Source organism: Melospiza georgiana, chromosome 19 (assembly GCF_028018845.1).
Source record: "Melospiza georgiana isolate bMelGeo1 chromosome 19, bMelGeo1.pri, whole genome shotgun sequence".
Classification (NCBI taxonomy): Eukaryota; Metazoa; Chordata; class Aves; order Passeriformes; family Passerellidae; genus Melospiza; species Melospiza georgiana.
Window position 1 is genome coordinate 7,512,733 of NC_080448.1, and position 25,728 is coordinate 7,538,460.

The 25,728-nt window shown below is 49.0% G+C and overlaps 2 protein-coding genes across 2 annotated transcripts; one reads left to right on the plus strand and one right to left on the minus strand.

Annotated features, from left to right (window-relative positions):
- Positions 1-3,351: 3,351 nt before the first annotated feature.
- MDH2 (malate dehydrogenase 2) lies at positions 3,352-12,701 on the minus strand. Its single transcript, XM_058037823.1, has 9 exons — positions 12,561-12,701; positions 9,507-9,675; positions 8,688-8,771; positions 7,674-7,783; positions 7,024-7,149; positions 6,310-6,387; positions 5,154-5,253; positions 4,586-4,737; positions 3,352-3,652 (listed from the first exon to the last, which is right to left on the minus strand). Exons 1-9 carry the CDS (start codon positions 12,618-12,620, stop codon positions 3,521-3,523), a joined length of 1,011 nt encoding a protein of 336 aa, XP_057893806.1. The 5' UTR covers positions 12,621-12,701; the 3' UTR covers positions 3,352-3,520.
- Positions 12,702-12,851: 150 nt separating this feature from the next.
- Positions 12,852-25,662, plus strand: STYXL1 (serine/threonine/tyrosine interacting like 1). The gene is made up of 9 exons (XM_058037824.1): positions 12,852-12,976; positions 14,677-14,738; positions 15,173-15,326; positions 15,785-15,841; positions 16,709-16,854; positions 18,163-18,308; positions 19,318-19,412; positions 21,021-21,130; positions 24,925-25,662. The coding sequence occupies exons 1-9, from the start codon at positions 12,874-12,876 to the stop codon at positions 25,054-25,056; spliced, it is 1,005 nt and encodes a 334-aa protein (XP_057893807.1). The 5' UTR covers positions 12,852-12,873; the 3' UTR covers positions 25,057-25,662.
- The last annotated feature ends 66 nt before the right edge of the window (positions 25,663-25,728 follow it).

Genomic DNA, 25,728 nt, shown 5'->3' on the forward strand with positions numbered 1-25,728 from the left:
ATCGGGAGCAGGGAATGCAAAGGTGGTGATTTCACACTGCCCGTGGCCAGGAGGGAGAGCCAGGGGAGGGGCAGAGCTCTGTGCAAAGCCAAATCCGCAGCTCAGATGGTTTGTGATGCTCCTGGTCACGCTAAAACCCTTTGCCCTTGCCCTGTGAGGAAAGGAGGAAGCTGAGCTGGCTGTGGGGGAGATCTGCCTGTGCCCCCAGCTACACCCAGCCAAGCTCAGGGTGTGTTTCCACCTCTCCTTCCCCCATTCCTGGGCAGAGGATGAGCTGCCTGCACTGGACTGCCAGCCCCAGTGATGTGAGGCTGAGCACAGGTACCTCAGGTTGGTGGTGTACACATTGGGCTGCCCAGGGGAGGGAAAGGGCAGCAACAGCTCCCTGTCCTGGCAGCTTCTGTGGGGAGAAATCACTGGAGACTGTGAATTTTGGAGATTGGCTCCTGAGAGAGGGCAAAAGTTACCCAGCACCTTTCTGAAGCACCTCCAGCCCCTCCAGTCCTGCTCTCCTGCTGGAGCTGGGAAGGCAGCCAGCTTTGGCAAGGCAGAGGCTGCACTAAACTGTTGTTCTTCCTTCTGCTTCTCCTAAATATCACCGAAATGCCATGGATTGTCCTCAGGCTCAGCCACGCCTGCTGCAGCTGTACCAGCCTTACCCCAAGGAAAGAGGCTGCTGGCAGCACCCAGGGTGAGCTGGGGTTTGGGTGGGAGGTCTGTGCCCCCAGACCAAAGCACCAGCACAGAGTCAGGAAGGGAAAACAGATTTCCCAGGAATAACCAGCCTGCTCCTGTGGTCATCCCACCCCAACCCCCCAGGACAGTGATGATCAGGATGAGTTACACCTCTCAGCATTTGCTTTTCTCCTTGTTCCATCCTTTCCTGCATTTAACACGCTGCTGCAGCAGCACAGGAGCAGCAGGTGGGCTCCAGTGACCTGACATATGGCCATCTGGAGAATCTTTATTTATGACTCTCCACACACATCTCCTCTGTATCTTGACATCTGTGCTCGGGTGCAGGGCTGGGCTGCCCAAGGAGGTGGCAGCTCCATGTGCAGAAATGATGCTGCAGGGGAAGAGGTGCTCAGAGACCATAAGGCAAAAGTCTGCTCAGTGAAAAGGATGAAACCCAAGAGATGTGCATAGGGCAGGTTTTTCACCTCCTCCAGACCTGGTCACTCCCCTCCACAGGAGGTTAACACAAAGGCTGCCAGCCTGGAATGAGTGCTGTGACTCAGCAGAGCTTGGAGGAGAGAGGATGAAGGTCTCATGTCAGAGCCACAGCACCAGGAAACAACTGCCAGCACAGAGGGTTGGCTTATCTGGGCACACACAGCTGATTTCTGCTCTTCCCATATCTGGAATATGCCCCAGATCTCTTCCTCCTCCGGGGAATCTGCTCAGAGAGAAGGGTGGGATGACCCACACCTCTACAAACCATCCTCAGAGGGATTGTTACCCACCACAGCACTGCTCAGCCACAGGGAGCACTGACACATTTCTCACCTTTAGCCAGTGTCCTTCTGGCCTCTGATTTCATTGCAGAAAGCCACAAAAGGGTGTCTCCTCTCCTTTCCCAAAAGGGAGCAGGTTTCCAGCACAGGCGATAGCTGCAACTCCAAAAATGCAGCATGGGATTGGGGAGAAGAAGAAACAACCCCAAAATCCAAACAGAGCAGGGACTTTGTTAACATTCAGGAGATGTGAAGAAGACCTTGGAGAACCTAAAAGTCAGCAGGTGCTGAGACATAATCCTCTTCCACCTCAGCTCCACTTGCCCATGCTGTCCTTGAGTCCCTCCTGGTATAGGCAAAGCTTTCTGCTTGTCCCTGCAATTCCCCCAGACTCTGCTGGGTTTGGACTGCTGACACAAGAAAAGATTGAATAACCTAAGCCACACGATGAACCTCAAGCTCTGAAAAGTCTCCAATGCTCAGAAATGTGCTCTATCTGCTGTATTAAAAATAGCAGGACTGGAACAAAGGCGTGTTCCTGTCCTGCAGCCTCATGGAGCAGTGCCCCTGGACCACTTGGGCACCCAGACTGGACACACACCTCTGCAGGTGTGCACACACTGGTTTTCACACCCTGTGCTGCCTATTTCAGGTTTGAAATTGCTGACAAGTTAGAACAGTCTGCCACATGCTTTCCATTTCTTGTTTGGAACAGCCTCTACCACATTTACCAGGTCTGGCCTGTCACTCCTCCTCAGCGTCCTCCAGTTCCACATCCTCCCCTGCCCCCCTCCAACACCGTCTTTAATCCTATTAATACCACCTAATAATTACTTTGTTCCAAGCCTGCTGAGTAACGACTGCCAACGCTTCTATTTCATTACTATTCCTGTAAAGAAACCAAGCTTTGAACACGCTGGATTTCTGCAGAGGAGTGACAAGGACTGTGCTTGCTGTCCTCCTTGCCCACACCTTCCATGGGGCAGGAGAACAGCCAGGCACTTTACTCTCCATGCACCTACAACAGTCACAACTGTGTGAGATGTGGTTGAGAATGATGAGCTAATTAAAATCAAAAAAAATAAAACACAGTTAAGAGAAAAACATAAATGTGGGAGGAAGATAAAAGGCAGTGACCAAGGAGTATCTATGACTTAGGTATCTTCTAAGAACTACCCCATGTTCCCTGGCTCAAACCAACAGTTTGAGCTCACCTCAGTTCCTCCAGAGGTGCTGGGCTTTGGCTTTTCCTTCACTTATCAAAATAAAGTCTGTTCAACTTAGAATTCAACCTACACGGATGAGAGCAATTCAAAGCACCAGCGTAAGCAGCGCAGAGCACGGAGGAAGAGTGAATTAATAACTTCCTTCATTAAAGCTTACCTTCAAAGAAGTCAGCAACAGAACTCGTCATCACCATCTTCTTGCAGACATTTATTTTTATATTCACAAGAGGATGAATGTAAGAGAAATTTATGGAGATGCTAAATCAAGGCTTTTGTTCCTAACTAGAAAGAAGTCGCTCTCAGCAGTTTAATTATTGTCTTAGTGCAGGACTGACGTTTCAAACGCTGTGCTCTTTCACTAACTCCTTTAAAATCAAATTACATAAGAGATTAAGGTAACATGACGTAAGAGAAGTAATGCCACCTCCTGAAAAAACAACTTTTGCATAATTTCGCTCAGTTATCCCTACACCCATCCTGATCTGGTCACACCTGGTTCCCAGTGGCTGTGCTGAACAAGGAGCCCAAACCCAGGCAGCAGCAGAGCTGAAAATAATCAGTTCATCCCCTTTCCAAAGCCATTTCATCCCTGCTGAAACCAATCCCCTCTCAGAGACCTACAGCCTCCACCGTGCAAAGGACAAGCACATCAGGACACCTCCACATGGTACACTGAAAAAATGAGGCTGTTTTATTGATGATTAGACTGCACTGGCAACAAGCATCAAGCTAATACAGACAGACTTCAACCAAAGCATGAGCTTTGAATCAGAAGTCAATAAGTGACATGATGCCTTAATAAATTAAGGAAGTTAATTCCTCCCCGTTGTCAAATCTTCACTTGAAGTTCTTTGCAAATTCCTCTCCTTTCTTAATAGAGCCCTTCAGCTCAGACATGGCTGCAGCAACCATCTTCTCTTCAAAGGGGGAGAGCTTGCCAAGGCCTAGGTTCTTCTCAATTCCTTTTTTCTGAGGGAAAGAGGATTTAAGGATTAACCATTCATTGAATGACCTGAAGAGTAGCTTAACAGTTCTGACTGAGTATTATCCAGCTGAGACAGGGACCCAGCCTGGCACCTGTGTCATCTCTAGTCTGCCAACCTTGTGCTTCCTGGAAAGAAGCTTCTTACTATCTGTGGCAACTTCTAGAGCCCTCACCAACTTCTCATTCACTGTTCACATGTGTGAAACCAGAAGCCAACCCAGCAGCTCCTTCAAGAGGAGACTGTCACCAACTGACCCTTCCTAACTCCACACCCACCATGTGGCAAGAGGATCTCCTCTGGTGTGTGTCCTTTTCTTGCCATCTCAAACTGCCCCAGAGTGGCACTCCCACGTTTTCAAGATGTCTATATTCCCTCTTAATATCCCTCTGCTTCCACCCCCTCACCAGCAAACACCACCCTTTGCATCCCAGCAGCCATGACAGGGCTGCAGCATCACTGTTTTCCACTCCCCCGGGGTATGGGTGACAAAAGGAACACTGCTTTCAGAGTTCAGCAGAGGTCCTGAAAGCAAGCTGTTAATCCTAATCCACGCTGCAGCTCCCCATGTGCCTCAGTTTGTGAGGATTTGCTTGCAGCAGATCAAGCTGAGGAGACAGGATTGCTGACTCTGGTTAATCATAGGAAAGCCCAGAGTAAACAGGCCTGGCTTGAGGCAAATGTGACCTCTTAAGCCAAGTCTGAACCTCTGGTTACTCAGTGACCTGCACTCTAAGAGCAGATAAAAGCAGCAGCATCCTTGTCAAGCTGAGCTGTGTGCCTAAGTACCACACCCAAACACTGCAGACTCTTAAAGGCACACTCAGCAACAGCAGGCATGAGCTAAACTGAAACCCCTGAGTAAAACCCACATGAGGTTTCACTGCTGTTCTTAAGGCTTGTGATGTGAAGTACATACCCCAAGCTGCAGAGGTGTAGAGAAGTAGGGGACCTCTGTCACATCTGACCGAACAAAGGCACATTCAACAACCCCCTGCTTTCCACTCATGGCCTCCAACAGGGAGAATGCAAACCGAGCACCAGCATAGGCCATGGACAGGGTGGCAGATCCTGCAAGAGTTACACCACTTTCAGAACACAGCACACTGAAATTTGATACTTCCTTTAGCATCAAAGGTTTCCATACTAGTGTGCTGTCAGTAATAATGTGTCACTGACTTCAAGTTCATGGCCAGTCAGATAAAGCAGAAGCTTTTGGCCAGCTACATGTATCTAACTGATAAGATTTATAAAACAAACAGCTTAATTTGACAGAGAAAATTCTTTTAAAGCCATAGGTGGTGTGGGATCAGTTAATATTTAGTGTTACATACTGAGCTGTAGCACAGCCCAGGCAGCAGCTGACAGAAGAGCAGTGAGAATGACAACCAGCAGTTCCTAAGCTGTAAATAAGAATAAACTGCAGAGGACTGCAGCCCTACAGACAGTCAACAAGAATTACCTGGGAGCTTTACTCAAGAACCCACCTGCTCCTGCTTTAGCTTGGACAACTTCAGTCCCAGCTTCTTGAATTCTTGCTGTAAGCTTCTCCAGCTGATCCTGAGGAAACTCCACTTTTGGTGTGCACTGGATGGGAAAAAAGAAGTTACTACAAGTACCAGAACCCCTCCAGATTCAGCATAAACACACAACATTTTTGTACCACTGCAGTTGTTATCAATAATTCTCAACTGGGCAAAATGGGTTTTCCCAGCTTGTGTGACACTGAGCAACTGTAAAAGTCAGAGCTGGGGTTACTGCATGGCTGGAACAGGAACCCAGCCATGCCCAGATCCTCAGGAACAAACCACAGCTTCACAGCCAAACCAGGCCTTGCCATGGCTCCTCACACTGTGTAGTCCTGTGCATTACAGACACCCTCCAAGCTTTAGGAATTTCAGAAAGTCATCCTGTAAATATCTGGGTCACCGTGGCATTATGGAAGTCAAGCCTCATGGAAGATCCAGTTTCCCAGCAGTATTTAGGAATTCACTGAACCTTCAGCTACAGCCACACCAGCAGCTTAAGCACAGTTGTGTCTGTCCCAATGGACTGCTTAACTAAAGCACCTCTCAGCACTCAGCCCTTGCTCTTATTCCCAAGAAAATCCTTCTCTAAAGGATACTTTATTCCCCACTTAGAGCACAGCTTTCCTCCCTTTTTGACAGACTGCTCCTGGCCACATCCCAGCACCTCCCCATGAGACTGCACCTGCTTCAGAACTGCATCTCAGCCTGGCTGAAGGGCCAGACTAGCAGTCATGGCTGGAACAGGCTCCCTGCACAGCCTGAGCTGTGCTTTCAGTGCTTGAGCTTTGAGTGGGGTTTCCACCCCATCACAGCAAAATCAATTTTTCTCCTGTCATGAGATACCAGACAGGTATCTGTCAGGACACCTAAACACCCACACTACCCCTCAGTTCTTATCCCAAACTCTTTTAGAGGAAAGCTGGAACTGTTTATACTGCCCAGATGGGTTCAGATTTAGGCTGCTGCCTTGTACTTCATCCTGCACCCCATCCTAGAAGGAAAGCAGCCATGAGAGCAGGAAAACTCTCTGTGCTCTATCCTAGCACATCTCCTTTATATCAACCCTAACATGCTGCTGAGTGTGCTGCCACCCACAGCTGTCACCCTGACTCACCTGAGAGATCAGAGGGATGATGGTCTTCCCAGCATGGCCACCAATAACTGGCACAGCTACTCGAGCTGGATCCAAGCCCTGAAGGAAACACAAAACTTTCCAGCTTCTGAAGCACACAGGCAAGAAAAACAAGTGACTTCACTCCCTGTCCTGGATATCAGGACACACAGGGCAGGAGTTCCAGAGGAGCTGCACTCTAGGGACAAAGCCACATCCACAGAGCAGAACTCTGGGTGGCTCTGATCACTTCATACAGTTCCAGGATATTATTACTGCAGGGCTGGGTAAAGAGCAGCACAACATAAACACCAGCAGGGCTATTAAGAGCAGTAACCTGTCACAGCTCCTGATACTTTGCAGAGTATCCTGTGACACACAGCACAGAGTTTGACTTGCAAACACACACCACAGCTCAAGCCTCTCCTCTGGTTGCATGGCAGGGTTGGGAATGCCAAGGGAATTAAGGCCAACACTCAGCTCACTTGCAGGGCTCAGCTGTGAAAAGGAAAGGTCAAAGTCTCTCGAACCACATTTTGCAAGAAACCTTATCTTGAGGCTCCTCTAAATAAGGGAGACAGGGAATCACTGCCTTTGCCTCTAGCTGCACAGAAATCTGAGCTCCTTTGGCTCTCTGCAGTGATTTTGGAAGCACTTGATAGATCTGATGATCAAAGCAAGCAGCATCCCTCCCCCTGCACATTAACCATGACCTGCCTTGAGTTCAGCCACAAAAGTATTTGCTCTGACGATGTCCAGTGTTGTAACACCAAAGATTTTGTTGGGGTTGTACACACCATGCTTCTTGAAGACCTCTGAAGTTATTGGGATGGTTGAATTTACCTACAAGCAAGAAAAGGCCAGCACTGATTAAAAGCAGTTTAATAAAGAAGCCAATGCATGAACTTAACAGGCCAATTAGCAACCTGAACTATACTTCCAATTTGGAATCAACTGTAGCCAATTACTTTAATGCCTAAATTGAAAAGCAATTTACAGTCAGGCTGGAATAAAAATCATTAATTTTAAATAACCATTAAGACAATAAATTTGTTCATTCCCATTACAAAGGCTCCTCCCTTAGTGAGCTAAGGCTTTTATCCCAGCTAATACACCAGCTTGCATTATAACCAGTCACACAGACTTGGAGATATTAAGCACTTTTACATCCAAGTTTTCTCTGAATTAAAAACAGCCAAGAAAAATGGGTTAGTAGAACCAGGCTTTTCTGCAAATACACAGCAGACTTTATACATACTGGTCAAAATTAGTAGGAATTTGGATTACTCTAATATTTGGTATACTCTAGTATCTGGAATTTGGTGAGGTTTTTCCTCTACATTCCAAGGTCTCCAGAAAACACTTACTGGGTTAGAAATGATACAGATCATGGCTTCTGGACAGTGCTTTGCACAGGCAGTTGTCAAAGAGGCAACAATGCTGGCATTGGTGTTGAACAGGTCGTCACGGGTCATACCTAAAACACAGCCAGGGCAGGATTCCAGGTTACCCACAGTGACCATCACAGGCAGGAAATGCAGTCAAAATCCAAAATGAAAACTCTGCTCTGCACAGACACACATCTGGTCTCACAGATCAAGAACAAATTCTCCAGCTGCAGTAATGAAATGGCTCCACAGGCAACTCCTGTCACTAACAAAGAGATCAGCCCTTCCCAGGAGCAACCAGCCCAACAGAACCCACTGCACTGAGGCTGCCTGAGTGCACTGTGACCACACAGCCCACACCAGGTGCTCAGAGCAGCACAACTGCCCCCAGGATGAACTCTCCTTCCTCTTTTAAGTCACTTCCACCACTACAGTTTAAATGACAACTGCTGTGTGCTGGTTGTGCAAGTGCTACCCCCTATTGCTATTGCAGCAACTACTTTAACCATGAAAAATGAAGATTTAGAAAGAGCTAGGCTCTTTCTGAAGTCTAGAATATTGTTATGCTCCTAATAGGATACTGGAAAACAGATATGGAGGAGGTCAGAAATATTTCAGGAAGGTTTAACAGAATTTATTCAGAGATGCCCCAAGAAGTTGCTGTAAAATTGACACAAAACAAAATTGATTATTACTCTTCTGCTGAGAAATTAAACAAAGAATCAGCTTTTATTCCTTGAGCATTGCTCTGGGACAAGGAACACTAAGGGAGATTTAGGGTCACTTGCATGAGAAGCCTTTGCAGCTCAGGCCCAAGGAGGAACCCCAGGAATCAATTTAGCCCATTTCAGAAGGGAGAGTGTCAGAAAGGCTGAAAGAGCTGCCTGGTACCACCAGGAGCTCAGGGGCAGGAGCATGGACAGACCCCTGACACCCCACCAGACACAGCTCTGAGCAGCAGAACTGCAGAGATCCACAACAAACAGAACCTACCTGGTTTTCTCGGGACTCCTGCTGGAATAACAACAACATCACAGCCCTTCAGACATTCTGGCAACTGCTCAGGTCCCATGTAGCCTGAAATGGAAGACATTCAGGCATTATGTTTCTGACAGTTATGAAACAGTTGACACTTTGAAGTATAAAATCATGCCCAGAGGCATCCAAGTGTTTTTATAAAATTTAACCTTCAATTTAGACTTGATGCTGAAAAGCAAAGAAACACAACTAAGGATGGATCCCATTTGATGTTTTATTTTTATCCTTGTTTCAAAACTTACAGAATGAGAGTGGTGAGAATCTCACATTCACCTGTTTCCAAACTCTCAGTGTGGAGTGTATTTACTCTCCAAAAGCCTTGGCACTAGAACCAGTGCCCCCAAAGAACTGCAGATTGGCACATTCATGTGAAATGTCACCTTTTGGTGGTCAGATAAAAGAAAGATGAGCAGATTAAGTTTTGATTTCATCAGAATCTAAGAGAAAAGAAGCACATGGAATCCACCCAGGGAGTGCTACACCTATTTCTAGTCAAACTTTTAAATTCAGCACTCCTGAGATAATTTCACTGAATGCTTCCTGCCAGATGCCACAAATTCCCCTTCAACCCCAGCCCATATTTATCTCCATACACATCAACCTAATCAGCTAAACCTTAATTAATCATTCACTGCTTGAGGAAAAAGCTACTTAAATTGATCCTGGGCTTCAGGATCAGTGTGTGAGGACCTCCCCCCAGAGGCAACGAGCACTGAGGGTCGGAGCCACCCCTGTGGGAGGATCCCTTTGGCAGCCGGGCCATTCCCAGGGTACCTTTGACGCTGGCTTTGGTCTCGATGTGGCTCAGGTCGGCAGCCACGCCCGGCGTGTGAGCGATGTCGTAGAGGCTCAGCTTGCTCACCAGGGGGCTGTTCTTGAGCAGCAGCGACAGCGGCTGCCCGATGCCCCCCGAGGCCCCCAGCACGGCCACCTTGGCATGGTTCTGTGCAAAACAGACAGCAAACACGTTGGAGAGCTGCTCTGGCACTCACCCACCCTCCCCCAGCAGTGACCTTGGGGATTTCACCACTCTTTCTTTACTTTTAGTTCTGCTTCTCATTTTTTTTTTTTTTTTATCAAGCACTGTGCAAACTTGATGGTTTAAGGCTAAAGGAAATGACCCTCACAGCAGCCTGCCCGAGGTTTGTTGGTAGGACAGGTTGGAGGAAATGGTTACCTGTGATCTGAGCTCAAAAGGGAAGCAAGGCTAGGTTAAAGGAATCAAAAAAGGGTTAAAAGGAACCCAAAAAGGGTTAAAGGAGATGGTTACCTGTGACCTGAGCTCAAAAGGGGAAGCAAGGCTAGGTTAAAGGAGATGGTTACCTGTGATCTGAGCTCAAAAGGGAAGCAAGGCTCGGTTAAAGGAACCCAAAAAGGGTTAAAGGAGATGGTTACCTGTGATCTGAGCTCAAAAGGGAAGCAAGGCTAGGTTAAAGGAACCCAGAAAGGGTTAAAGGAACCAAAAAAGGGTTAAAGGAGATGGTTACCTGTGACCTGAGCTCAAAAGGGGAAGCAAGGCTAGGTTAAAGGAACCCAAAAAGGGTTAAAGGAGATGGTCACCTGTGATCTGAGCTCAAAAGGGAAGCAAGGCTAGGTTAAAGGAACCCAAAAAGGGTTAAAGGAACCCAAAAAGGGTTAAAGGAGATGGTTACCTGTGATCTGAGCTCAAAAGGGAAGCAAAGCTCAGTTAAAGGAACCAAAAAAGGGTTAAAGGAGATGGTTACCTGTGATCTGAGCTCAAAAGGGAAGCAAAGCTCAGTTAAAGGAACCCAAAAAGGGTTAAAGGAGATGGTTACCTGTGATCTGAGCTCAAAAGGGAAGCAAGGCTCGGTTAAAGGAACCCAAAAAGGGTTAAAGGAACCCAAAAATGGTTAAAGGAGATGGTTACCTGTGATCTGAGCTCAAAAGGGAAGCAAGGCTAGGTTAAAGGAACCCAAGGGATCTCTCCCCAAAAGAAATGCCTGCCTGACACTAACACCTGCCACTCTGTGGGACCAGGCCTGGTTTAGGGCAAATCTGCTTTGTAGTTTTTCTAATTTATGGTGCCAGTATAAAAGAAAATAAGCTTTCCATTTGGCAAATCAATACATTTAATGGAGTACAAGAAATGCAGTAGTATCTTGGATTTATATCGGGTCTAAACATGTTCTTCACATATATGCAGTGCATACATGTGAAGAACATGTTTAGACCTGATGTAAATCAAAAATAGCACCTGCAGATTGAGGACTGGGAATATTAAGTGACTACAATTTCCAGCTTTGATCACATGGCTGAGAATCAAGTTAAATCAACTCTGCTTGGTTGCCCCATGAACCAATTTTGTCCTCACTCAGGTGCTGACTGGCAGGGTGTGATTTCTCTCAAAAATGCCTGTTTGCAAAGTGTTGCTCCACAAAAGGAAAGCTTCTTCCAGGGGCCAGAACCTTAAAGTGCAACACTGCCAAAGTGATGGAAAACTCCTGTGGAGATGTAACAAGCAATTACTGCTGATAAAGCTATTCCTTATCACAATCTTTCCAGATAAAAGCCAGAACAGCTCCACGTCCCTTGATGAACAGCTTAATTACTGTGCTATGCAGGAAATAATCTACCCCAGATTAACCTCAACCCAGTTTTCTTGCTATTGTAACAAAGATAATTTTGCATGAAATTCTTGAAGAGGAAGCAAAGTCTGGCATGAGTCACTGCTGAGCCCCATCTGTGGGGTCAAAATCTCACTGCTAATCAATACAGTTTGCATGAAAAGACTTAGACAAGGCTCTCCTATATAACACATATTTATAGGTGCAATAATCAGTGTTTTACATTCCCCCAGGCCTATTGACACTGGACAGAGGTCGGTTTCTATCCGTGCAGCCACGCAGAGTGCTCTGGAGCCAGCACAGTGGATTTTGGCACATGAAGGATTACTGCTAAACCAACCACCAGCTTTAGCTCATAACACCTCCTTAACACAGGGGCATTTTTGCACTGGAGTGGGGAAGCACCAAACCCATCACTTTCTGCACACCATCAGAGCGAGTTCATACAGCATTGTCACACTCGCAGCCCGGCAGGGCCACGGCGCTGTCACCGGGCACAGCCAGCACCGAGACCCCGAGCCCTGTGTGCCTGAGGCTCCCAGCCCCTCTCCGAGGAGTTCTGGGCTGCACCCGAGCCCTGCAGGCCCTCACTGCGGAGCTACCGGGCTCCACAGACCCCTCACTGAGGCCCTGGGCTCCTTCCCGCAGACCGGCTCCAAGGAGGGTACCCCGAGCCCGAGGAGGATCTGAGCTCCACCGAGCCCGAGGAGAGGTCCGGGCTCCATCCGAGCCCAGCTCCGAGGAGGGTCCGGGCTCCACCCGAGCCCCTCAGCCCCGCTCCGAGGAGGATTCTGGGCTTTACCCTGAGCCCAAGGTGGGGTCCGGGCTCCACTCGATCCCCGCAGCCCCGCTCCGAGGATGGGTCTGGGCTCTATCTCAAGCCCGAGGAGGGTCCGGGCTCCACCCGAGCCCCGCAGCCCTCACCGAGCAGACCCAGGGCTCCACAGCCGAGGAGCATCCCTATCGAGGGTCTGCCTCCCAACCCCGCACCCCCATCGAGGGCCTGCGTTCCACCCGAGCCCCGCAGGAGGAACTGCGTCCAATTCCGGCCCTGCAGGCTCAGAACGGAGAACAACCCGCCCGCATCCCCGCTCCGCACCCCTCCACCGGGCAGCGCCGGTGCTGCACAGCCGCCTCACCGAGCAGCACCGCGGCTCCTCCCGCGCTTCCCCCTCGAGCTCCAGAGCGGAGGAGGAAGCGCGGGGCCGCACTGCGGGGGGCGGTGTGTGTGCACGGGCCGTACCTGGGCGGAGGTGGCGATGCCGCGGCGCAGGGCGGTGGCGGTGCTGAGGCGGGACAGCATGGCGGGCACGGCGGGCACGGCGAGCGGCGGCGGCTCCGGTGACTCCAACGACCTCCAGGGCCCGCGCTGCGCCTGCGCGGCCCCGCCCGCCGCTCTCGCGAGAGTGCCGCCCGCGGCGGAAAGGGAGGGGGGGGAAGTCTCGCGAGATCCCGCCTGAGGTAACCTTGGAGACCGGCCGGCGTCGCTGCGTGCGGCCGGGCGGGGCGGGGCAGCGCCGTGTCGCGATAGGCGGCGACAGCCGGGCCGATGGGGCATGGCGGGGGTGATGTTCTGCGAGCCCCGACACCTCTACAACATCATCAACCAGTACCGGTGGAGATCGCGGCTGGCCGAGCCCAACTACCTGTGCCTGCTGGGTGAGGCTGCGGCACAGGCCTGTCCCTACCTGTCCCTATCTGTGCCTGTCCCTGCCTGTCCCGGTCTGTCCCTGTCCCTGCCTTGCCTTGTCCCTGTCCCTGCCTGTCCCTGTCCGTGTCCCGGTCTGTCCCTGTCCCTGCCTTGCCTTGTCCCTGTCTGTCCCTGTCCCTACCTGTCCCTGTCTGTCCCTATCCCTGTCTGCCCCTGCCTTGCCTTGTCCCTGTCTGTCCCTGTCCCTGCCTGTCCCTGTCCGTGTCCCGGTCTGTCCCTGTCCCTGCCTTGCCTTGTCCCTGTCTGTCCCTGTCCCTGCCTGTCCCTGTCCGTGTCCCGGTCTGTCCCTGTCCCTGCCTTGCCTTGTCCTTCCCTCTCTTGCCCCTTCCTCTGCCTGTCCCCGTCCCTCCTCCCACCTGTGCATGGCCCTCCCTGTCCCTACCTGTCTCTGCCCTGTCTGCTCCTTCCCCGCCTGCTGCTTCTGCTCCTCCCTGTCCCTGTCCCTGTCTCTGTCCCTGCCAGCAGCCAGGCACTGTGCTCAGCCCAGACAGATATCCCAAGCCATCAGGGCTTGTGAGGAAAAGCACACACATCACTTCTCACCATTTCTGGGGCCTTTGGACCTCCCTCCCATCCCATTTCAGGTGCTGTGAGCCGGTGCTGTTTGGCTTTCCTCGTGTTCAGCTCTCCCTGCTCTCATCAATCCCGTGCACACACACTCTGCCCTGCTGCTCCCAGAGGTTTTGGAGCTGGACTGGATTTCTCAGCCATTACACAAAGATTCCTGAAAACCACATCCATTCTGCACAGTGCCAACAGCCCCAGAGGGGTGCCTGACATTGCAATGTCACTAAATGTTTTGGTGAGGGAGTTGGCCAGTTTGGGAGTGGGTCTGGGGTCTTTGCAGTGCCCCTCTCCCCAGCTCTGGAGCAGCAGAGGCAGAGCTGTGACCGTGTTCACAGGGGTTCTTGGGTGAGGGAAGAGACGAGGATCTGACTCCATGCTTCAGAAGGCTTGATTTATTATTTTATTATATACATTACATTAAAACTATACTAAAAGAATAGAAGAAAGGATTTCATCAGAAGGCTGGCTAAGTATAGAATAAGAAAGAATGATAACAAAGATTTGTGGCTCGGGTTCTCTGTCCGAGCCAGCTGACTGTAATTGGCCATTAATTACAAACAACCACATGAGACCAATCCCAGATGCACCTGTTGCATTCCACAGCAGCAGATAATCAATGTTTACATTTTGTTCCTGAGGCCTCACAGCTTCTCAGGAGGGAAAACCCTAAGGAAAGGATTTTTCATAAAAGATGTCTGTGACACAGAGCTGCTGGGCAGGTCAGGGCAGGCACAGGACTGAGGCTGGCAATGCTGCAGGAGCACACTTGGGGCAGCACTAACACTGCTGGTGTTACACACAGACTCACATCAGCCCTGGGGTTTGTTATATCCACACTAGAAACCATCAGATTCTAAAAAACACAAATCACAGAATCATCAAGGTTGGAAAACACCTTCAAGTCCACCCAACAGGTGACCCTGCAACCCTACAACCACCCCTAAACCATATCCCCAGCTGCCACATTTCCAAACCCCTTTCTCTGAGCGCTGCCTGAATTCCCACTGACAAAACACAAAGAGGATTCCACCTTTAAAATCCAATTGTTCTGTCTTTGTTGGTTTTGTTTTTTTTTTTTCAGATGCCCGTTCTCAGTATGAATTCGATGACAGCCACATTGTTACAGCCCAAAGGATTGTACTGGTGAGGGGATTGGTGTTTGAATTTAGCAATTAGCAGGAAGCCAGAAGTGCTTTGAAACCCGGGGGAAATGTCCCAGCCCTGCCCGGCCGTGCCCCGCGGCTGCCACTGGGGGGATGCATTCTGTCACAAAGCAGAGGTGGCTCCAGCAGCCCCAAGGATTGGCACACGGCGGCTGAAAATCAGGGAGAACATTGCTCAAGAGCTCCCCCAGCTCAGCCTTGCCCCACAAGGGCAGCGCTGGCATCTGCACCGCTGCTCCGGTGGAGCAATCAGCGGGGTTTGCATCATCCCTGACTCCTCACCGGGGCTCTCATTGTCCTGTCCACCCACACGTGCAAACACAACAAACCCAAGGCAGGGCTGCGGCTTGCAGGGTGTCAGGAGTGTTGATGGCAGCAGAGGAGAGTGATGGAATTGCTCTGTGATTCTGGCAGAGTCCTGCAGGGCAGTATGTGATCCCCAATCCCGAGGAGCTGGGCTATGTCAGATTCTGTGTGGTGTATGACCATGACACTGGATTTTTGACTGACACCGACAATCTGGAGGAGGAGGAGGAGAAGGAGGAGGAGGAGGAGGAGGAAGAAACAGGTATGTGTGACCCGTGTCAGTCCAGTCCTTGAGATCCTTCCCATTCCTCATTTAATGTTATGAGGAATAAACATGTTATGAGGTGGATTCCTTGGGAGGAGGAGGAGGAGGAGGAGCAGCCATCTCACATAATCTACTTCACTTTAAAACATTTGTGAAGAATTTAATTAAGACATTTCCTTTTTCTCCCCCGTTTTCCTAAAGCAGTTAAGAGCTTGTTGGAGGAGATGTAAATGTTTCCAGTTTTACATGAAAAACTGTGCCCTGCCTCTGTTTTTTTCACTGTGTTGTGTATGTTCTCAGGCTTCAAAAAGCCAGGTTTTATTTCAGAGCATCCTGGCAGCCCTGGTTTCCCATCTGTGGATGATCCTCTGAAGCTCCTTGTTGCATGTGAGGAATGGGTTCTTTATTTTGTCACGTTTCCCTGAGATTTGGCTTGTCCAACAATTGCCTTTCAGGGAGCAGCACTTCTTCAGAGACTGAAATCAGCAGCTCAGATTCCGTGTGTTCCCACAGTGAGTACTTTGAGGGTCACAAAAGGCTTTCACTTCATGATATTTAAAAAGATTTACCTTTAGTGGGGATGGTAATTTCATGGGGTTCACCAAGAAACGTGAAGTGCTGGAAACTTTTCCATGGCATTGTTCAGTTTTCCTTGAACCATGGAAGTGTTTGGCTTTCACACATCCTTCTGTGAGCAGAACCACTTCTGTTTGTTTGAGCTTTACAAAAGCTACAGAGTTTTAGCAAAGATTTACATCACTTTTTAAAGAAAACAAACAGTGGAGGTGTAAGGGGAATGAATAAAACAAGCAGGTTCCTAAATGCTCAGTGGTGAGGCAGTAGAGGGAAGGTGTGAAGAATCAGGATTTCTATTGTGCTGATCCATTTCTAAAGCAGACACAGCTAGAGGGAAGCAGGATGGATTCCTTGGGAGGAGGAGGAGCAGCCATCTCTCATAATCTACCTCACTGAGGGGGGTGTTTAAAACATTTGTGAAAAATTTAATTAAGACACTTCCTTTTTTTTCCCCTATTTGCCTAAAGCAGGCTAAAGAAAAGGGCCTCCATAAAACTAAGATTATTAAATTTAAATGAATACAACTTCCCTATTATGGGAACTCATTACAAGCATTTCCCAAAGAAAAATGGGGAGAAGAAAAGAAATCTGGTCCTAGAAAAGAAACCAGGAGAGGAATAAAAGATCAGGATGAGAGGGGGAAAGCAGCACCCCCTGTAACTGACCTGCAGCAACAAGTAAAGAATAAATTGAGCTTTTAACAAAGTTTTCTCCAGATGGAATGAAAAGGGATTTGCTGTGGACCCAGGGAGGCAGATGGAGACCCTGAACCTGCCCAGGCCAGCAGCTCTTTGGTCCTTTAGGTCCTGAGGAAAGAGGTGCCATCTTCCATGCCAGGAACTTGGAGCATTTCACCCGGCACCCCGTGCTGCTCCTGAAGGGAGGCTACAGGCGCTTTTCAGCTTGTTACCATTTCCTCAAGAGCCACAAGACACTGTGGATGCCCCAGGTGAGATGAGAATCATTTCCAAGCAGATGACATCAATATTCAGCTGCTGATGGCTGGTGAATTCAGGTTAGATGGTGCTGCAAACCTGGTATCACAGTAACTTCAGACGAAGGAACTGAATGTAATTTGAGTTACTGTGCTTGCTCTGAGCCTCACCACTGATACTTTTACAGCCACACTTCTTCCTCTTTTATTGCCTGAAAGGAAGTTCATGGAAACAAGCTGGGAATGTTCCCCTGATAAGCCCAAAACTGGCCCACGGAGAGCACAGATAACTGAACAAACAGTAGCAAGTGATGACAGGGAGCAGGCTGCTCTCTCACACGTGGTTATCTGGCATAGTACTCAGCAAATGTTTTCAAACAGAAGTACAATTCCTACCAAGCACTGGGATCCATGTCTTTTCATCAGGTAGGGTCACAAATGCCTTGTTTCAATAGGCCCAGGAAGAAAACAGCCATCCACTCAAACACTGTGTCCTGATTGCTTGGTTTCACCTATAAACATCAATCTCTTTAGCTTATGAGAAACAATTACCCTTTATTGCACATTTAGGACAGGCAGGGCAGGTTAAGAAGGTGCTGAACAATGGAGCATTTATTCCAAGGTGTATTTTGTTCCCATTGTTCCCATGTGGTTCCCAGGGAACAGCCCGTGACACGGTGCTAACCTGGGGATGCCACAGCACAGGAGAGAAAATAATTCATTTTGTGCTGCCCTGTGAAGGCCAGTTCACTGCTGAGCTTCCTGCTCACACTCAGCTGGACACAGGCACCTCCTTGAACTGAGAATTGAAGGTTTGAATTGTCAGGCTCCTCCTGTGTGCTCCTGGAGCAGCATCCAAGGCACATCCCCTCAGGGATGTGAGGCACTGCTGGCTGTCTGGGTGTTTTCCTCCTCTCCAGGAGGATGCAGCTGTGGGTTTGTGCTGTGCCACTCCAGGGCACCTGCGGCTCACCAGGTGGTAAATTATTTCATTTAGCCTTGTAAACAGTAACCAGGGAGAGCATCAAAGGGATCTGTCCTGCTGCAGCCCCTCCAGACAATGGGAAGAATGTATTCCACCTCCTGTTTGGTTGGGATTTGTTTCAAGTAATGCCACAGCAGCAGTGAGGCTGTTAATTATTTTCAGTAAAACTAGCAAAGACTTGAAAATACAGCAAATCCAGGTGATTGAATGAATCATTACACTAAAATATGTCATGGGCTGCTGACTAAGTGCCTGTTCAACTCTTCCCATGACTTCTGTTTAAGAACTTATCCAGCAAAGACACTCTCTAACCTGAGCTTGTGGTTTCTTTCTGGCAGGAGCTAGACACCTTCCAGCCATACCCTGTAGAAATACTGCCTGCCAAGCTATATATGGGCAATTTCAAGCAGGCCAGTGACAAACAAATCCAGAAAGATCTGAAGATCAAAGCACTGGTCAACGTCTCAGAACAGCCTGTGACTCTGTAAGTTAAACAGTTCAAGGCTCACCCTCACCAGTGTCTGTGATGTGAAAAATAGAGGTGACACAGAGTTTATTGGCAGAGGAGTCAGTGCCTGTGGCCTTCCAAGGAAACCTTTGCAGATTCCAGTGTCATTTCATGCTCAGTTTTCTAATTTCTGCTCTAGAGTTAGCACAACAGCAGCACAGTCCTGCAGCCCTTGACCATGCCACAGGTGAATTGGGTAAGAAGAGAACTGGGAAGCCCTTGGTATTTCAAGTCTATCACACATCACCACTCTTCAGGAAAAACCTGTATCTCTAAATATTTTTCAGAGTAAAATCTTACCAACACATGTGTGTAAAAGCTAAGTCACCAATATGTCACATTTTGGGTCTTCCTTCCTTACCTGCTCTGTCCATGAGCAGACAGCCTTGCTGGAAATGCAATTTCACACAGTGAAAAACCCAGTGGCATTTCTCAAGGTGGTGACCCAAACAAGGTAATAAATCCAGTTACCCACCCCAGGACATGTGCACCAGACATTTCTCATGCCTTTGGCTCTCTGTAGAGGAATGTCTCTGCACTGAGGGTGATATTCCCATGCCCTCTGCATGATGTGCTTCCACATTTTGGAAATTCCTCACCAATTTTTTGCCCCTCTGAGTCTGTGGAAGGAGGAGATGCTGCCATAGAAAACCTCATGAAGGGAACTGGGGGGCCCCACAAAACAGCCACCCCACACTCTGTGAAAGCACATCTGCTTTCAGTTCATCTGTTTTCACTTATCTATCTGTAGGTTAAGGCATCAATATTGATACCACTGAAATGGAAAATCAGTGATTAAACTGGTTCTGTGTTACAAACATCTCTGTGCCTCACCACAATAAATCCCTTATCATGTTAATGATGATGATGCTGATGATTAAAAACTCACAAATGTGACAGCAAACAAAATTATCACCTTGCCTCCAACAAGCACATCTTGTCGAGGCTGCTCCTGTGCTCCTTGTGGTCTGTGCTCTTTTTCCAGGTTTGCAGAAGAAGGTAAATCCCTCCATGTACCTGTTCCTGACTCACTGGAAGCAGATCTTTTTTCTTCCTTCCCCACCATTTCTCATTTCATAGGTGAGTGGATCCTGGTCTGGAATTCCTGAGCCCTTGCTCAGTGTGGGATATTAGATGGGAGTGACAGGAAGGCCAGGCAGGAGCACACCCACACCTGATGGATGCCAGAGCTGCCTCCCTAACCAGCCTGATGGGCAGAGAGGAGATTTTACAGAGCACCTGACCCTGATGTCCCTGCTCACCCTAAGGGATACCTCACTGATAACAGGGAGCTTTCCACCCAGATCTTTGCAGCAGGGGATCTACCAGGGCTGCACAGGATTCCCTCTTACTCCTGTGACTCTCAGCAGCCCAAATCCTCAGCCACGAGAGCTTTATTTGGAGCAGAGTGTGTCACATTAGAGAGCTCAGCATGAGGCATTGATAATCTTTGTGATTTGCAGCACAGACCCACTGTAGGGCCCAGGAGGACTTTCAGGTTGGACAGCATGAACCTGCCTTCAGCTGATTACATCAGATAGCACAAGAAAAACACTCTGCAGCTCAGGCTCCTGCAGCTCCATCCTGCTGCTGTCCAACCATGTTGTTATCTCTTATTGTGCTTATCAAATAACACCTGCCACAGACCAAGGCCCTGCCGAGCTGTTCTGGACAGAGCCAAAGCAAAGACCACCCTGTCCCCACAGAGCTTATTAACCCAAGTACAATATCAGACATGACAACACAAAGAAACAGCATTTGAGGATATAATTTTGTAGTCCTGAACTGAATTTCATTATTTGGTGTACCTGAATGTTGACATTCACTGACTTGCCTCTCATTGTGCCTCATGCTTTTCCCCAGCTGTGTTTCAGAAGTTTCCTTCTGACATTACACATGACTTGTGGCTGTTTCCAAGCCAGACTACAAGAGCGTATTAGCTGCACTTGTGGAAGTGTTCCACTGTTTACCTGATAGTGGAACTGTTTGTTTGGCAGTGGAGAGCAGATTACTCAAACCAGAACACGAGACTAAAGCTCTCCACATAGTCCAAGAGGAGTGTGCATGTCCTCATGCCAGGTGTGTGTTGGAGTGAGGCCAGTTCTACCCAGACAGAAGTAGTATCTCACAATAGAAATGGGTTTAAAAATGCTGGTTTAGTGCTTGGGGAAAAAAAACAAAAACATCTTGACAGCACTAAAAGAAAAGGTTTTGCTCTATGAATTCTGGAGTTCAGCTGCTGGTATTTCAAAAACATCATTCTGTCTAGAGAGGGAGGGAAAAGAATTAAAAAGTTATTAATTAAATATGCAACCTTCCAGGCAAAATAAAATTTCAGTACCTTTAGACCTGTCTGGGGAGAGTCTGTGATGCTGACCACAGCTGGTAGCTCATGAAAGATGACATCTCCTCAGATCCCTGATGTGAGGGTGACACTGATGTGTAATGAGGCATTGACTGGTCATTGTCATTGGTGCTGCTCTTCAAGGCCACGTTTTAACTGTGGATTTTTAGGAAAGGCAAAGGCTTACAGAAATGGGAGCTGGCAGTGCCCATCTGCTGCTGTCAGGGCTCCTGAGGGCTCCTGTCTCTCAGGCTGCAGCCCCCCTGCCAGCTGTCACCAAATTAGTGCCACGGGGGGCTCCGTTTCCCAGCTCAGTAATTTGTGACTGGCATTTCTTGGCTCAGATGCTCAGCTGGATGAGGGAGCAGTGCTGGTGTTCTCCAGCCTGGGGATCAGCCGGAGCAGCACGGCCACCATGGCCTATCTGATGCACTCGTGCCGCTTCTCCCTGCAGGTATGTCCCTGTGTCACAGTGCCACACCACTGCCTTTGCACCCCCCTTTCTCCCTGCAGGTATGTCCCTGTCACAGTGCCACACCACTGCCTCTGCACCCCCTCCTCCCTGCAGGTACATCCCTGTCACAGTGCCACACCACTGCCTCTGCACCCCCTTTCTCACTGCAGGTATGTCCCTGACACACCACTGCCTCTGCACCCCCCTTCTCACTGCAGGTATGTCCCTGTCACAGTGCCACACCACTGCCTCTGCACCCCCTCCTCACTGCAGGCATGTCCCTGTGTCACAGAGCCACACCACTGCCTCTGCACCCCCTTCTCCCTGCAGGTATGTCCCTGTCACAGTGCCACACCACTGCCTCTGCACCCCCTCCTCCCTGCAGGCATGTCCCTGTGTCACAGTGCCACACCACTGCCTCTGCCCTTCCCTTCCTCCCTGCAGGTATGTCCCTGTGTCACAGTGCCACACCACTGCCTCTGCACCCCCCTTTCTCACTGCAGGTACGTCCCTGTCACACTGCCACACCACTGCCTCTGCACCCCCCTTTCTCACTGCAGGTATGTCCCTGTCACAGAGCCACACCACTGCCTCTGCACCCCCCTTCTCACTGCAGGTATGTCCCTGTGTCACAGTGCCACACCACTGCCCCTCCTCCCTGCAGGTGTGTCCCTGTCACAGTGCCACACCACTGCCTCTGCACCCCCTTCTCCCTGCAGGTACATCCTGTCACACCACTGCCTCTGCACACACCTTAGTGTCTCACTATAGAAATGAGTTTAAAAATGCTGGCCTTAGTGCTTGGGGAAAAAAAGAACAAACAAAACATGGTCTGTCTGATGCACTCCTGCTGCTTCTCCCTGCAGGGATGTGTCTGTCACAGTGCCACAGCACTGCCTCTGCACTGCCCTTCTCCTCCTGAAACCCCATCTCTGTAGGAAAAATATTCTCTGTGATTTCATGCACAATATCCACCTGATGATGGGACTGATTGTATGATTTGAGATTGCATCTTTAGACCATTAAGGAGGTGGATTAGGTGTGATTTTGGGTCTGTGAGTCCTTACTCTAGAACTTGTGATATTTTTGTTTTCCCTACTTAACTAAAGGGCTAGAAAAGCCAAAAACTGCAGTAGCTTCCACTCTTTCCCTCAAATCCAGGAGATAAATGCCATGTTCTGTATCCACAGCTTTGCTTTAGTTAAGCAGGGAAAACAAAAATATCACAAGTTTTAGAGTAAGAACTCACAGACCCAAAATCACACCTAATCCTTAATGGTCCAAAAAAGATGCAATCTCAAATCCCAAATCATATAATCAGTTCCATCATCAGGTGGAGAGAATATTCTCTCTCTTAATTCCATGGTGTTAGACAAGTTCAGAACCCAGTGTTTGCAGGGCTCTCATTCACCACTGCCTTCAGCTCTGACCCCTTCCAAAATCCTTTTTTATTTCCTCCAGAAGCAATCCCCTCCCACAGACAGCCCTGTCACAGTGCCACACCACTGCCTCTGCACTGCCCTTCTCCTCCTGAAACCCCATCACTGCAGTAAAAAATATTCTCTCCACCTGATGATGGAACTGATTATATGATTTGGGATTTGAGATTGCATCTTTTTTGGACCATTAAGGATTAGGTGTGATTTTGGATCTGTGAGTTCTTACTCTAAAACTTGTGATATTTTTGTTTTCCCTACTTAACTAAAGGGCTAGAAAAGCCAAGCTGTGGTTGCAGAACATGGTATTTATCTCCTGGATTTGAGGGAAAGAGTGGAAACTGCTGCAGTTAATCCTCTCTCTCAATTCCATGGTGTTAGACAAGTTCAGAACCCAGTGTTTGCAGGGCTCTCATTCACCATTGACTTCTGCACTGAGAAGCAACCTTCTGCACCTTCCAAAATCCTTTTTTATTTCCTCCAGAAGCAATCCCCTCCCACAGACACCCCTGTATGGAAATCTGCAGTGGGATAACACCTGCCCAGAGGGGATGTGCAGGTCAGATGTCCAGTACAGGCTGTTCCATAGCTCTGAATAAGGAAAGAAATTAAAGAAGGGTGGCTGGGGATGGCCTGGTGGCCTCTCCCATGGTGCCATCCCTTTGCAGCATCTCCTGGTGCCTCCTGACAGGGAGCAGAGTTCCCATGGCAGCTGAGCAGCCTCTCCTTAAAAACCTCACCCTTGTTTGGAAAGTTCAGGAGCTTGAAGGGATTGATCCAAACTTCACTGAGGCTGGGTCTGTATCTGATAAGGGGATTGATTTTGTGCAAACATGTCCAGTGTAAGAGGAAAGCTCTTTCCATGGCTGTGTGCCAGTGGGTGATTAGAGGCTGAGGGTGCCAGCAGGGCTCAGACAGGGTTCAGCCCCTGCACTATCAGGGGTGTGATTGCTCCTGCAGGCTGATAACAGCCACTCACTCACTGAATCACAGAATGTGCTTCCAATGGCAGTGCAAAAGTCACAGCCTGAGCCTTGCCATTCCCCTCAGTTGGCATCAACAGGTTGGCCTCAGCATTTTGCTAAATGCCAAAAAAAAAAGAAAAAAAAGAAAAAGAAAATATTGACAGGGCAGTGCTTGCCCACTGTTGGCTTTCCTGAGGGATTACCCTGGCAGCCAAGTTTGTTTGTTGCAGACAAAAGCAGTGCAACAGATTTCTGTGTGATCCTCCAGCCAACCCAGGCAAAAATCTTTGAAAACTTCCAAAAAGGCAAAAGCAAGGCAGAGTTGGGATGTGCAGCCCCTGATTCTATTAGTGAGCAACGTGTGAGTAAATCCAGGGGAACCAGAGACACCCACACTGTGAACCCAGAGGAGTAAATATTGAAATATCAGCCTCAGAGCCTGCAGAATCAGCAAGATTAGAAAAACAAACCAATGGAGCACTATCTGCTGACCTTTGGTCTCATTTCCCTTAAGCAACCCTCCAAGTGCAGGGGTCAAGCTTTTTTATGAGCAGGAAGATGAGCACTGACAGGAAAACCCAGGGATGGAGCTGCAGTAATGCTGGGGGATCTGCCCTGTGTGTGTCAGAGTTTCTGGGTGATTACTTGGAGCTAACAAATAATTAAGATGGCTGTAATTAATAAAGTGGGATAAGTGCAAGGTCATAAATGCTCTGCCACATCAGGTCACATCAATTCAAAAATGTGATAACCTTCATTGCTTTATAACCTTTATGGCTGATACTTCACTGCTTTGCTCATCATCTGTGGAAGGAACAGCATTTTAGGGTGGAAAATCCAGGAATGCATCACTCCAGCAGGGTAGAATAACACTTAGTAGTGAAAACAGCCTGAGCTGTCCTCACATCCAGGAGAGCAGAGCATGAAAAGGGACAGGTTTCTCTCGGGGCCACATCTGGATCCAGCCTGTCCCCACTGTGGCACCAAAGGTTTCTCCCAGGTCACATCTGGATCCAGCCTGGCCCCACTGTGGCACCAAAGGTTTCTCTCAGTGTCACATCTGGATCCAGCCTGTCCCCACTGTGGCACCAAAGGTTTCTCTCAGTGTCACATCTGGATCCAGCCTGTCCCCACTGTGGCACCAAAGGTTTCTTTCAGGGCCACATCTGGATGCAGCCTGTCCCCACTGTGGCACCAAAGGTTTCTCCCAGGTCACATCTGGATCCAGCCTGTCCCCACTGTGGCACCAAACTCCTCTCTGCAGGTTCTTGCTGTCCAGCACAGGCAGCAAATGCAAAGCTGTGTTGACTGAAGCGTAGCTGCTTTGTGAAAATGCCCAAGAGTCACTTTCTGTTCAACTCCTAACACTTCTTTACTTTCCTTCTGTTTGCAGAGAGCTTGGAAATACCTTCTGAAATGCAAAATGAACATGAGACCAAACCGGGGCTTTGTGGAGCAGCTCTCAGCCTGGGAGACCCAAATCTATGGGTACCCAGTCACAGATGTGTCTGAACCAAATTACTGACAGAGAACACCCGTGGGCAAAGCCACTTCCCTCCCCCTCTCTGGGGAGAAAGTTACTTGAAAGCTGTGTGAAAAAAGACCCAAATGTGATGGAAAAGCTTTCCTCTAGCTCCATGTTCATTTTGAGTCAAGATCTGGAGCTCCCTGGGGAACTCAGCTGTGCTGGAGGAGGTGGAAGTTTGGGGAGTGCAAGTCCTGCAGGAAGTGGCCCATTAGACACAGCTCAACTCTTTTGTGAGCACAGGGGATAATAACCACAGCTGTGGGGCAGTCAGTGGGGTTATCACTGTGAGGGTTTGTTAGCCACGGTCTGGAATAGGAAATTTAGAGTCTGACAACGCCCACTTCCAGCCCAGAGAGGTGACAACAGAATTTCAGAATTTCTCCATGCCCTGTGAGTGCCTTCTCAGCCACCTCAGCCTCGCTGGCTGGCTTGTTGACAATCCACCCTTCCCATCTGCTGCCTTCTAATCCCACAGCCAAACCCCTGGGCAGAGGTGGTGATTTTAAACCCTCAGTGCTGTCACATGCAGCCTCGACCAGTACCTAAATCAGTCCGCCCTTTCTCTCAGAGCACTCTGCATTCTGTTCTTTGAATCACAAAATAAAACACGACAGAAAACCCTCCCTGCCTTTGCAGCACTCTGTGTTTGGGATTTAGGGGTGGGTTTGG